We start from the raw sequence: 12,461 nt of genomic DNA on the forward strand, positions 1-12,461 counted from the left end.
GGTAGAAGTCCCAGCCCTGTAAATGGTATGGTTATAACAGTGGAGAATATTTTTTCTGCTCATCCTCCTAGAAATGCCTTTGTAATCCTAATTTTGTAGGCCATTAGGGTAAAGGAAGATTACAACCGAAACTGTTTTACTGACTTCCCTCACCGTGGTTTTGCCCAGCCCTCACCTCTTCTGTTACGTGCCATCTAACATGCCGACCTGTAGCTGCCATCCTTACTTCCCTCGCTGGCCTTCCAGACGTGGGCTGTGACGCTGGGGCTGAGCAACCCCACCTTACCCTGAAGCTGGATCCAGCATCAGAGCTGGCGCTGGGCTGCACTGCAGGTTGGACCCTCCGGAGGTCCCTGCCAGCCTAAATTTGTCGGCGATTCCACCACGTCCCTTGTCACAGCACCAGAAAGCTTCCCCGGCACGAATTTGTTCACAGTTACACCTCACGTTGCAGAGGAGCAGGGAGAGCATCGATGTGCCTAAATCTGCCTCTGCCTGCCTATTTCGAGTTGTGCCGCACTGCAAGGACCCGGGCATTGCCCTTAGCTGCGACCACAGCTGCAGTTAGCATTTCTGGGGGCTTCCACGAGCTGGTCACAGGTTGCAAGTCCCAGGTCCCCAAAACAGGCAGTACTGGATGGGTGAGCATCTCTGGTAAATGCTGGTGACGAGCCTGCTGCCTGCTAGGAGCTGCGGGGCAGAAGAAAGGATGCGCTCCCGCTCTCCACTGAAGCGCTCCTTATCTTAATCACGAAAATTGTAATTTTGCAACTGCTTCATTCATTCTTCTGCTTCCAGCTTCTGACGGAGCCCTTCTGGCTTTGCCACTGCGCCTTCCCGGGACTCGCGGCCAAACCCCGTGCTGCGAGAGGCCAGGCGTGCCTGCTCCACGGTCTGCAGGTAGCGTGTCCGCACCGAGGGGCTGCGTGAGGGTGGCTGGGGGCGCCCTGGCCCTGTCTTTCCCTGCGGTGCCGCGGGCAAAGCCCCCAAGCAGCCGGCGATGCGGCAGGGCTGTCGGAGCCCGGTCAGTCCCAGCTGCCCGAGGCGTGTCCCCACCGGGGTACGGGCGGCTGTGTGTGGCTGCGGCCCAGTGGGTGACCTGGTCGCTGTCCCCGAGTGTGACCCGGTGGGTGACCTGGTCAGTGACCCACAGTGCGACCCAATGCGTAGCGCCGTGGGTGGCCCCCTGGGTGACCTGCTGGGTGGCCCCCTGGGTGACCTGGTGGGTGACCCAGTGTGTGGCACCGTGGGTGATCTGGAGCATGACTTGATGGGTGGCCCCAAGGGTGACCCGCTGGGTGGCCCTGTGGGTGACCTGCTGGGTGGCCACGGAGGTGACCTGGTGGGTGGCCCAGCGTGTAGCGCTGGGGGTGACCTGGAGTGTGACCCCATGGGTGACCCGGTGGGTGACCTGGTCGGTGACCCAGTGAGTGACCCAGAGTGGGACCCGGCCTGTAGTGGCGTGGGTGACCCGGTGGGCGACCCTCTGCCTGACCCTCTGGCCGCCCCTGTGCGCGCCCCCCCCGCGACCCCGCAGCGCGGCCGCCCCTGGGGGCGCCCCGTGCCCCCCCCCGCGCCTCCCCCGGTCCCGGCGGGGCCGCCCCGGGCTCTCCCCCCGGTGCCGGCGTTTCGCTGCGGGCCAGCAGATGGCGGCGCCGCCCCGGCCGGGCGCTCAGCCCCGCTCCGGCTCCGGCTCCGACCCTCCCCAGCCCCCGCCCTCCGCGGCGGTGTCTCCCTCGCCGCCACCTCCCCGCCTGTCACTGCCACTCCGGAGAGCCACCATGGCGCACGGCGGGCCACGCGTGTCCCTCGCAGCCGCCGCCACCGCCGTGGCCTCCCGCCTGCCTCCTCCTCCTCCGCTGCTGCTGCTGCTGCTGCTGGGCTCCGCCGCCGCTCTGCGCTGCGCCGAGCCCTGCGGCCCCCCCGGTCCCGCGGCGCCCGGCCGGGGGGCGCGGAGCACGGCCGGGGGGCGGCGGAGCACGGCCGGGGAGGCGGCGGGGGGCGGCCGCGCCGGGAGAGCATCCCCCGCGGCTGGGGGCCGGGAGCGGGTGGCCCTGCTCAGCACCTCCTTCGTGCTCAAAGGGGACGCGGCTCACAACCAGGCGATGGTGCACTGGACGGGAGAGAACAGCAGCGTGAGTGCCGGTGGGGGGGGGGGGAAGCGAGAGGGAGCCGGGGAGGGGGGCTGCGTCCCGGCCGCCGGGGGTGTCAGCGCTCCGCCGGGCTCGTCTCGCCCTGTGGTCCGTGCCCGGTGCCCGGCGGGGTCCCCGCGGGCGAGCAGCGCCCCGACGGGCGGCGAGGTGCCGCTTCCCGAAAGTTTGGAAAGTTTGGAAAGCGGAGGGGCAGGGTGCTGCGGGGAGGAGGGTGGCTGAGGGCGAGGAAGAGGAGGATGAGGAGGAGGAGGGCTCGCTCCCGGAGCGGCGAGGCGCGCACCCCCGGCTGAAGGAGAGGCGCTGCCCTCCGCGGGGAGGGGACCCCCGCAGGGATCTCCTTCTCCATGGTCCGCACGGTTAGCTCGCGTCGCCCCCTCGGCTCCTCCATCCCCTCGGGACACCCGCGGGATCCCGCCTGCCTCCGGCCCCAAGCCTGCCCCTCACCGGGGGCTTCTCCCCGCTCAGCTCCCTCCTCCTCGCCCCCCGGCACCCCCCGGTTGTGTCCCAGCACCAGCGATGCCTGAGACCCCGGCGCCCGGAGCGGGGCTCGCCCTGCAGCATCAGCGCTCCCAGCGTCCCGCGGCTCCTCACTTTGAGCACTTCTAGCCCCGAAGTTTCGCGGCGAGCCCCGCTCCGCTTTTAGCCCGGTTTCGTTTTCCTCCAGCCCTCGCCTCTCCGCGTACCGACCCCGATGGCTGCGCGTTTGCACGGGCGATCTCGGGGCTTTGCCGCTTGCGGTTTCTCCCGCACGCGGACAGCACCTCGTACCCGTGCGCGTCCTAGGCAGACGGTACCCGGCACCTTGCGCTGCCTGCGTAACTTCCCAGGCAGGGAAATGGTAGGAAGGCTCGACATCAACTTTCCCCTAGAGGATTTTAGCGTTTCGGGAAAACCCTCGGGTGTTTTTACTGCAGTTCAGCTGAGCTCCTACCCTGCTTGAACTTCGTGAGTTTAGCATAAAGTTTACTTAAACTCGGCTCGGTCCAGAGCGCCGGTGTTGTGGTGCTCGCAAACGTGCGAGCTGTCATCCTTCCCGTGGGGTGCCGGGTCCTGCTTTCCACCTGTTTGGTTAGGGCTTCACCCGGGATGCGTGGCGGCTGCGGCTCGGCGGGTGGGGACGCAGCGGTTCCAGGGAGCACAGCTCTTGTGTTACCACGGATTTTCGTGTGCCGGAGGTGGAGGCAACATCACAAAGCTTGACGCTTTCAGAGGCGGTTTCTCATTTGCTGGGGGAGGAAGGGTAAGAGGATGGCCATTTTCTTCTCGCAGAACGCGTTGCAAATCAGCGGCATCAGCTGTTCTGACTCTGCCCTTCCTCCCCGGTAGGCTGCTGCCGTTCCTTGCCTGCGGACGGTGCTTGCAGGCTGCTAGGATTGCCTCCTTGAAGAATCCAGTATTAAAAAGTTGGCAGAAGTTCATTTTTTGACATAAAAGGCAAGATAGCGCTTTCATGCAAAGTGCTTGGCGCTCTGAAATGAACATAGTAGAGCCTTGCTAATCCGTGTTTATGGCTGGTGGTCTCTCCGCACCTCTCTGCAAAGATTTAATAACAGATGCTGCAGCGAAGGCTTGTGTTGCTAAAACGTTATGATTTTTTCACAGTATGCTACAGTTCACTTGCTAGCGTAGTATGAAGTAGTCTGTTCAAGAGCAAAGATAAATGGCAACTGTCAGAAGAAATGAAAGAAGCGTGGTCTTTGATGCAACTTCTTAGTTCTTTTTTGTTTGCTTGTTTGCTATCTACTAATTCAGCATTGCCGGGTGGCACTCTCATCCTGAATGCCTGCAGATATTCTCTACGGTATTTACACATTCAATAAGAAATGCTTTTGCAGAGTTACTTAAAGCAGTTACTGCTGCTTGCCGTGCCTGCCGTCAGGTGATTACTGCCAAGCAAGACTGGGTTTGAAGGAGTGACCTGGGAGTGAAAGGCTTTGCTGTCCTAGCCCAGGCAGAGCAGGCAGACTTTTTTTGCACTGGGTGTTTTAAAGGCTGACTGTCAGCAGTTCTTTTTGTGCCTCCTTTTCTTGTTAGCTTTGTTTTATTGCACATTTCCAGCAGAAGAGCTGATTTTAACAAAGGCTTCCTGAGAAAAATGATTTGTAAAAGAGATTTCTTTTTTCCTCCTTGGAAAGAAAGCGGAAGAAATGAATGAAGCGCAGTGGAAGCAGGATGGGCTTACGGGGTTTGGAGGGAATTCTGCTGCCTCTGTGTGTTTGAGATTCAAACGTTTGAAAATAAATACCCGATCCAAAACATATTTAAGGTAGTATTGAGTGTTTGTTTGTTTATTTCGCTCTGGGTTGGGTGTTTGGAGGTAGCAATGCTAACATCCAGCTCTTCTTGACCCTGGCACCTTATCCTGTAAGTCCAAAGCCTAGGAGAGCTTCCCTTGCTGCGGAGGTACAGGCTTGAAACGTGAAGTGCTGTTCTGTCCCAGGCATGCTGCCATCGATGGAAGGACCGTCGCTCATAACCGAGGGCTGGATCAGGCCCCGTGAACCTCATGAGGCACTAAGCAATCTTCAAGTGTCACCACAGACATTTGGCACCTCATTGGAGGTACTCAGCGCTTTGTAAACCATGGAGCTAAACTAGTTCCTTTACCCTTTACAGCTGCGTGGCTGAAAATTTGACAGTGATGAGCTCCAGATGACCGTATATCCTTTTAAACACCTCACCTAGTGAAATAAATGAAGAAGAAATATGCAGTGGGATTATTCCTCTGAGCTCCGTGATGGGGAGACAAATAACCGTAAAAGCTGAGGGGGCAGCTGCTTCTCTGGGGGACAATCACCTGCACAAATAGTTCATCGGGAGCACCTCAAGTGTGGATCTAGGGCAAATAAATAACTTTGAGGGGGGCAGAGGTTAGGCTGATGTGCACATGGAGCTTTTAAAATATGTATTTACGTCTTGTAAATCCTCCTGCGCCTCCATAACAGGAGCATGTGACTTTTGGTTGCATGCGATGCCTTGAAAGAAATGAGGGAGGCTGTAAATTAAATTGTTCCTCTCTCCTCCCCCTTCTTTTCTGTAGCGTAGAAGTCTGATGTCCTCTCATAATGCCGCTCGTTTTGTGAATTAGGGAAATTGCTGGGTTTGATAGCACAGCAGTGTATGTGGTTGAACTGATGGCAAAGCGAGCTTGAATCACTGGGAAGATCGCGGTATGCTCCCTGCCTTTGTCACCAGAGAGCTGCGTGGGGAGCTATGCTAATTGCTTCCTGTTTTCTGTCCTCATTGCCTTTATTTTGTAGTCTGATAATAAATTATTTATAGATTCCATACACGGTAAGCCTCTCCCTGACCTTTCTTGACAGCGGGCTGCATAGTTAAAACTGCCGCTAGTGAAGCAAGCCTTGCAGACCCAGTCCTTTAACACCGAGGGTGTATCTGGTTGGTGAGTTCGTACAATTAGTGCTGCTGTTCTCTGTCCCCTACGTCCACAGGAATCTGTTGTGCACTATTACTTTCAAACAAAGGTTCACGCAAGTGGAACTGATTTCCTTTCCAGTCTTCAATAATCATAAGCCGAAGGCATGGCAGGTGGGTGGTGCGGCACACACGTGCTCTGGTCAGGGCTCGTGACTGACGTTTGTGTAACTGGTGAGTAACGGGGAGCTGTGCACGCTTACAGAGCAGCCTCTTACTGCATTAAGTTGAATATGTGCTCTCCTGGCTTTACTCAAAGTACACTGCCCGTTCGGATTTAGGGAAGATAGGCACTTGACAGATAAAACTTTTAGCATTTTCTTTAGGAGACCTTACTTATGGTCTTCCCAGAAGCTTTTCTGGTTTTGTGCTAGATGAACAACTTTCTTTGCAAAACTGTATTTTTTGACCCCCCTGGAGAATTCCCATTTCGCATTAATACCAGCTGATTTTTTTAAAAAAAATTAAAGCCAAAACAGAAATAGAGGAAGAATGAGACTCATATCCACGGTTGATTTTCGTTCCTAGGATGCTCTGCACACTCTGTGCAGACTGCTAAAGTGTCGTGAACAGGATGTCGGCCAATTAGTTCTGAGGCTGCAGCTTCATGGTGCCAGTATTTCCTCGTTTTGTTTGCTGTCACAATATGAAGTCCCATGCAGGCACTTATTTGTCCAGAAAGTTGATGTCATGATCCCTCCTAAATGAGTAGCTCTTTGTTGTGGGAAATAAACACAAAAATACACACAGTCTTGTCAAGACTCAGTATTTAGCAGCACCTTACCAGAGGGGAAGATTTATTGCACATCCACAGAAATTGCTACATGCAAACTTCAGCTGGTCCAGGCTTTTTTGTATTTGATGCCCAGACATCAAATGTTTCTTTAATTTTAAAAATATTATTCTTTGTAATACAGTTTCACTGTATATCATTTGTAGTGTTCAGTGATCACTAAATGTATTCTTCTGGAAGATATTTTATTTAATTGGTTTTCTGTTTTGCTCAGTTTGCAATAAATTGTGCTGAGGGGATCTATAAAAACCATTGACTTCAATATTACCGTTGCGCTGTCTGTAACGGTAAATGTAATTATCTGCCCAAACTGGGCAAAAGCCCATTTGTGGTAAGGTTTTGGTGCTGTTCCTCAAGAGTAGCGAGGCTACTTTTAAGGAACTAAAAGCAACACGGGGTCAAAAATCCCGATGGCTCAGACCTTTGATAAATGGCAGATACATCGTCAACTGGAAGGCAGATTTCCCACAGGGAGGATTTTATTTTTTTTTAATTCCTTGAGATGATAGCACGATAAAAAGAACAGGAACCAAATCCAGTAATCATATTTGAATGGAAGAGCAGAATCCCACATTGAAAACAAACTGATTTAAAGCTGACTGAAGTAACTGAGAGCTTAACATCATATATATATATTTTATCGTGATGTGATTTTTGTGGCTAGCTTCATTTATTTCTTTCTCTCAGCCTCCGTTTTCCCTCTCTTGCAGCCCTACAGCCTGCTACTCATGTCGCTGCCTGCTGAGCTCTCTCACATTTCAGCAAATTCCACCTGATGAAAAGAGGGAGCACCTCTTGTCCCCTGGGTAGACACCGAGAATTGATACATAATTTAATTACAAACCTCCTGTTTTAAACATGCCTCAGAGTCCTCCTCTGTGAGCACCCCTCCACACCTGCAGTCATTCCTGTTTTAGCTGGTTTTGCTGGTTTAACTGGTGTTACCCGGTTTGCATAGGAGCAAGCTACAAGCAGCCTTAGCGTGAGCAGGTGCTGCTGTGCTGATGTTGGGAGGTGCTCCGAGAGTTTGAATCTAGGAGGGAAAATTAGCAATAAGCACCACAGGCACACACAAGATTGAAATTGTATTTCTGATACTGATGATATATTACAAGTGCACGATGAGCCAAATCTGGCTTAATAACAATCACTAAATACATGTTTGCTTTTTGATAGCAGGGTCACGTATCTCAGGGGGAACTTCATATTGCAGGTATGTACAAATTTATGAATTAAAATCATAAAACTGCCCAGATTGTGGAGTTGTCTCATGCCAAGCCCTTTGTATGCCCAAATAAAACATTCTGTGGTTCTGTCAGTTAAGACCAAAGGGTGTTGGCGTAAGGTGAGACAATCTGCAGCACAACGCAAGTGGGATCCTTCTCGTTCCTGGAAGCAGAAATTCAAGTAAACAAAAGCTGAAAGCATTGCTTGGAAGTAGTCTGCAACGTATGGCTGCTTGCAGTAGCTCAGGACGAAACTTGATGACCTGCAACATTCCTTCAGCATTTTTATTCTTGTAGCCTCACATTCTTTGCCAAACATTCCCATCCCCAGCCCCTTGCCCCAGTAATAATAACTTAAAACCCTGACGAATCACCGATGACAAAAATGCTTGAAAGAAGTAATGGATGGGATCCTTTGTCATGCCGAACCTCGGTCTTCACGTCTAAGCTTGGACTTCTGCAGTGGGAAGGAGACAGAGATGGTCCTTGGATTGATCTCACTGGTGATAATCGTAACGTACACACTTGAGAAAGCTGGGATGAGTTGTCCCAGGAGAATGTGCACCTATGTCTCTCTGCTTATTTTAGAGGGGCCTGGGTGACTAACTTAGATGAAACACAGAATTTGGTTAAAGTTATCCCTAACCCGAATAACCGGTGTTTATGGCTGCTGCGGTTCCTTCCTTCCTTCCTTATCGCGGCATGGCTGTTAGAGTTTCAGTTACGGACTAAGCCTCTGGCAAAAATGCAGTCGCAGCTCTGAAGAGTTTGTGATTGCAGTTTTGCCTGTGCCTGTCCTTAAGAAACAGAATTGTGTGCTTAAAGGATGTTCATTGACAGAGATTACACAAAAGTCTTAAGTTTTAGTCCAAGGGCTGCTCTTGCAGCTAGGTATTTTTTTCTAACGACCTGGAATGCTCATACATAAGCAGTGTTTGGAGCAATGCCTGAAATTTCCCCTCCAAGAAGCTGCGTTTCAAAGGGAGTTGTTCCATGCACTGTATGCTGTGTCACGTGTGTGCAGCGCCACTTCTGCTGGACTCGCTGGCTTGGGTAAGCAGAGAAGTGCCATGTTTACGGATCCTACAGGATTTTGTCAGCCTTGGGTGAAGCTGATGTGCAAAGAGGAGAGATGCTCTGACGTTGCGGTCTTGCAGCCCGTGGTGATGCTCGGTGAGCCCCACTGCCCTGTTACGGGGATACATCAGGGGAAGTGCGAGGCTTGGCTGGAGGTAGAATACGAGGTGCCCAGTGAATGGCTTTTGGGTTAAATTGAAGCTGGATAGGACTGTTGAAGAACTTTACTCTTCACCAGTTTCCTCTGAAATACCGTTTGTAGCACATAGGTTAGTTTATGCCTCAGTTTCCTACCTGTGATGTGAGAATGATGGTACTTCCCCAGGATCGAGGATTGATGGTGTTCTCAATAAGCCGGGCACTTTGATATGAAAGTAATGGTTACCGCCCAAACACCTAAAAGAGGCGGGACAATAGAAAATCACATCTGTGGTTTCTTGGCTCCGTTGGACATTTTTCAGTACAGTCTAGGGGCTGGAGAAGAAAAGGCGCTCCTCCTCGGTCCTGCTTCTGGTGTTCGTTTTGATCAGGGCACCTTTTAATGCATAGTCCAGTTCAACTTAAATGCTTAGACTCTGGCACTTCAGTGCTCAGACCATTGAATAGACTTCAGACTGTGTGACTGCAAACATTTCCAGTGCAATTTAACCTGTGTTTAACTGGTTCCCTCCCCTCCCCTCATTTACCAGTAAGCTGAAATAACTCTGCTTCTTTCTCGCTGTTTGCACCTTTCTGCTTCTGTAGACTAGTTATTATTTCTTGAATAACTACTATTTTAGCCTTTTAAATTTTCTTTCTTTCCAACTCACTTCTGCTAGCTCTTTAATCGCGCCATCTGAATAGGACAGTATCTCCATGTAGCTGTATTTACCTGCCGCGTGTTTGACGGGCACATTTTTACAAATGTACATGCACACAGGAATGATTGTTCATTTCTGGTTTCCCTCTAGTCTCTCCAATGTCCTTGTGATTATCTGTGTTTTCTAAAAATAAAATCGTAGGACAGTAAGTAGGGTTTTGTTTGTTTGTTTTTAAGTGGTAAGCCATAAAACCCCTTGAACAATGTGGTCATTAGGCAAAAACTAATTGCTGTGGTTTCTCTGCAGTAACATTGTTAAAAGTTTGCACTAGTAGGTGGAGTAGTTGTAATTAATGTTTAGCCTTTCCCCATTTGCTTCATGAAATTTAGCTCTTCCATGGTCCTTGGAAGCTCATCAGAGAGCGGTGTGGTAGCAGCGTATTTGCAAGCCCCAGCTACCAGGATGCGTCCTCGTGCCTTTTGAGCAGTGAGCCCCTGTTTACTGGCCAGCACGTTCACTTTTAGCAGATGGCAAGCTGCAGTCTGTGAAAACACATTTTTTATTACTGTTGCTGTCTCTTCTCTGCTCCCAGCCTGTAAGTGCCCCAAGGGAAGGAGCAGTCTTCCCCCAGCACACGCACGAGCGAGCTGTGCTGCACCGGCGCTCTGCTCTGAGGTGGTAGCATTTAGGTGCTGCTGTGATACCAGCAAACAACGCCAATGCTGGCTGAGAATCGAGCTGTGCCACCTGGAAATTGTAGCAGTGCCTTGCCTAGCCTCCCTAACTGAGCCACGCTGGAGAAAAGTTGCTTTTCTTGGGTATTGAAGAACAACCTATTTATGGTTAATGTATTTCCACGCCTGCCTCCAAGAGCAGCTGTCACTGCAAGGCAGATGCCCAAGGGGCTGGAGCTGGGGGGTTACAGGAGCGTGTTGGAATCACTCTTTGAGCTTTGGGCAGCATTTCACAATGTTAGATGTGACTGAATCTGAAGAAATAGTTGTTTCTTCATTGGAAACACAATTGTATCAAGGGATGGTAGGTTGCCATAAAATTCTCCAGGGTCTAAGTTCAATAAGATATTTTCCCCGTGTTTGCTACTGGAAAATACCTTGTAACTTGCTCTTTTCAGAGGATTGAAACTGCCTGTGAGTCTAAGGCATCTAAATCTGCAGCAGTACTTGTTAAATCTTACATTTATGGAAAACAGAATATTTTGTTCTTGTTTTTTCCTTTTGTACTCTTAGGTATTGTGTTGAGGGTTCAGCGTAAGTAGGCATCAGCACTAGCATAGGTAGAGGTAAGAAAATAACCATGGGGGAACTTTGAACCCCTTTTGTACAGGCAGCTCTTCTTCTTGAGGGGCTCCATGAATGAGGCGTCAAACCAGAAATGAAACGAACGAAACCAAACACATGCCAGCGACAGGTTGGTTTCTCGGTGCACAGAGATACCATCACCCATCGGTTACGTCCACGGGGCGATGGGGACCCATCGGAGTGCAGTGCACACATACACTGCTCTGACATTGAGCCTAACCGCGATGGGTCTTCACTGAACCCCAGCATCCCAGGCCACAGCAGGTTGGTGTCGGCGTATCCATGTTTCCAGCTGGTTTTTAGAGTGATCCCACTCTGTTCTTTCTCAGCACTTTATGGGGCACCGTTGAGGTTAGTAGGGTTAAAATTAGATTTGGCTGCCACATCTTGATTCGCGGATACGCTACATGAACATCATTCCTCCTGACCGCTCTCATTTTAGTCTTGTAAACCACACAAGTTTAATTGGTATGTATGGGACTCTGGAGCCTTGGGTATTGTCGTATTCATGTGGTTAGAGCTAAGAAGCAAGCAGGCACACGAACTAAAAAGCTTTCCTCTCCCAGACCCAGATCCCCTCCCATGGGCACTAGGATTTCATCAGAGTTGCAGGTTTTGATTTAGAGGGAAATTTCTTATTTTGTTAGTTTGTTTGTCTTTTAATCAGTGGTTTCCCATGTTTCCCTGCCCGTTATCCAACCACATAATGGAGAGCATATTCAGAGATCTCAGCTGTCTTGAGAGGGGTCTTAAAACATGTTCTTTGCCCTGAGCGAGAAGTAAAAAATGAACAGAGACTACGGAAAACTTCGATGTCGGGAGTACAGTGGCTTCAGAGTGGGAGCTGTGTCCTGCACACCAGTGATGGACCATGGAGGAGTGGCACTGAACTCCTGCTTGTTCTTGGCTGGGTTGGTGCAGGGGGTGGAAAATTGGGAAGCTGTTGCTGCTGGCAGTTCCAAGCTTTGCTTCCCCAAAACAAAGGGAGGGAGACCATTATCGACAGAGCCAGCTGAGACCTGGTCCTGTTCTTCTTGAGGTTTCCCAGCCTGGTAGGAAAAGCAAACATGAGAGAATCCAGAGTTATTTTTCCCTCTCTTGTATGTGACAACCACTGAGGTGCTGCTGAGCACAAGCAGGAGGGAGGGTGATTTGTAGATGGAGCAAAAGTGCCCGGTATTTTTGAGCAAGTGGCCCATTATCAATGTTTTAAGTTTCTCTTGGGTCTCAGCGATTGTTATGAAACTCTAAAACAACTGTAAAGAAGAGAAGCAAGAAGGCGTGTTGCACATCAGCCGTACAGCATTTTTGTAGGTCTGAGAAGCCCAGTTGTGATTCACTGCCCAAACTGTTGGCTCTCACCAGCTCCTGCAAAGGAAGACATAGAAGGAATGCATTCCTCTGCATTTTGGCTGAACTGGACACCTCGGTTTACAAATGGCAAGATGCAGCTCAGCGAACGTGTTTTCAGTTCCTAATGAAATACATGTGTTCTTCTTCATGCAGCATCTCTCAAGGGCTACTGTGCAGAGCACTGAGGGCCACTAACAACATCTTCCCTCCCTCCCTCCCTCCCTCCCTCCCTCCCTCCCTCCCTCCCTCCCTCCCTCCCTTCCTTCCTTCCTTCCTTCCTTCCTTCCTTCCTTCCTTCCTTCCTT

General features: G+C 51.1%; 1 protein-coding gene across 5 annotated transcripts in view; it reads left to right on the forward strand.

Moving 5' to 3' along the window:
* Nucleotides 1-1,751: 1,751 nt before the first annotated feature.
* Nucleotides 1,752-12,461, forward strand: part of SORCS2 (sortilin related VPS10 domain containing receptor 2) — a 553,956-nt gene continuing 543,246 nt past the window's right edge. For all 5 annotated transcript variants that reach the window (XM_080592004.1, XM_080592009.1, XM_080592010.1 and 2 more), the window contains exon 1: nucleotides 1,752-2,135. In XM_080592004.1, coding sequence (XP_080448130.1) covers nucleotides 1,782-2,135 — 354 coding nt within the window. In that variant the 5' untranslated portion in view covers nucleotides 1,752-1,781. The remainder of the gene's footprint in view (nucleotides 2,136-12,461) is intronic.

Source organism: Anser brachyrhynchus (genome assembly GCF_964034855.1).
Source record: "Anser brachyrhynchus genome assembly, chromosome: 4".
In the NCBI taxonomy this organism is placed as follows: Eukaryota; Metazoa; Chordata; class Aves; order Anseriformes; family Anatidae; genus Anser; species Anser brachyrhynchus.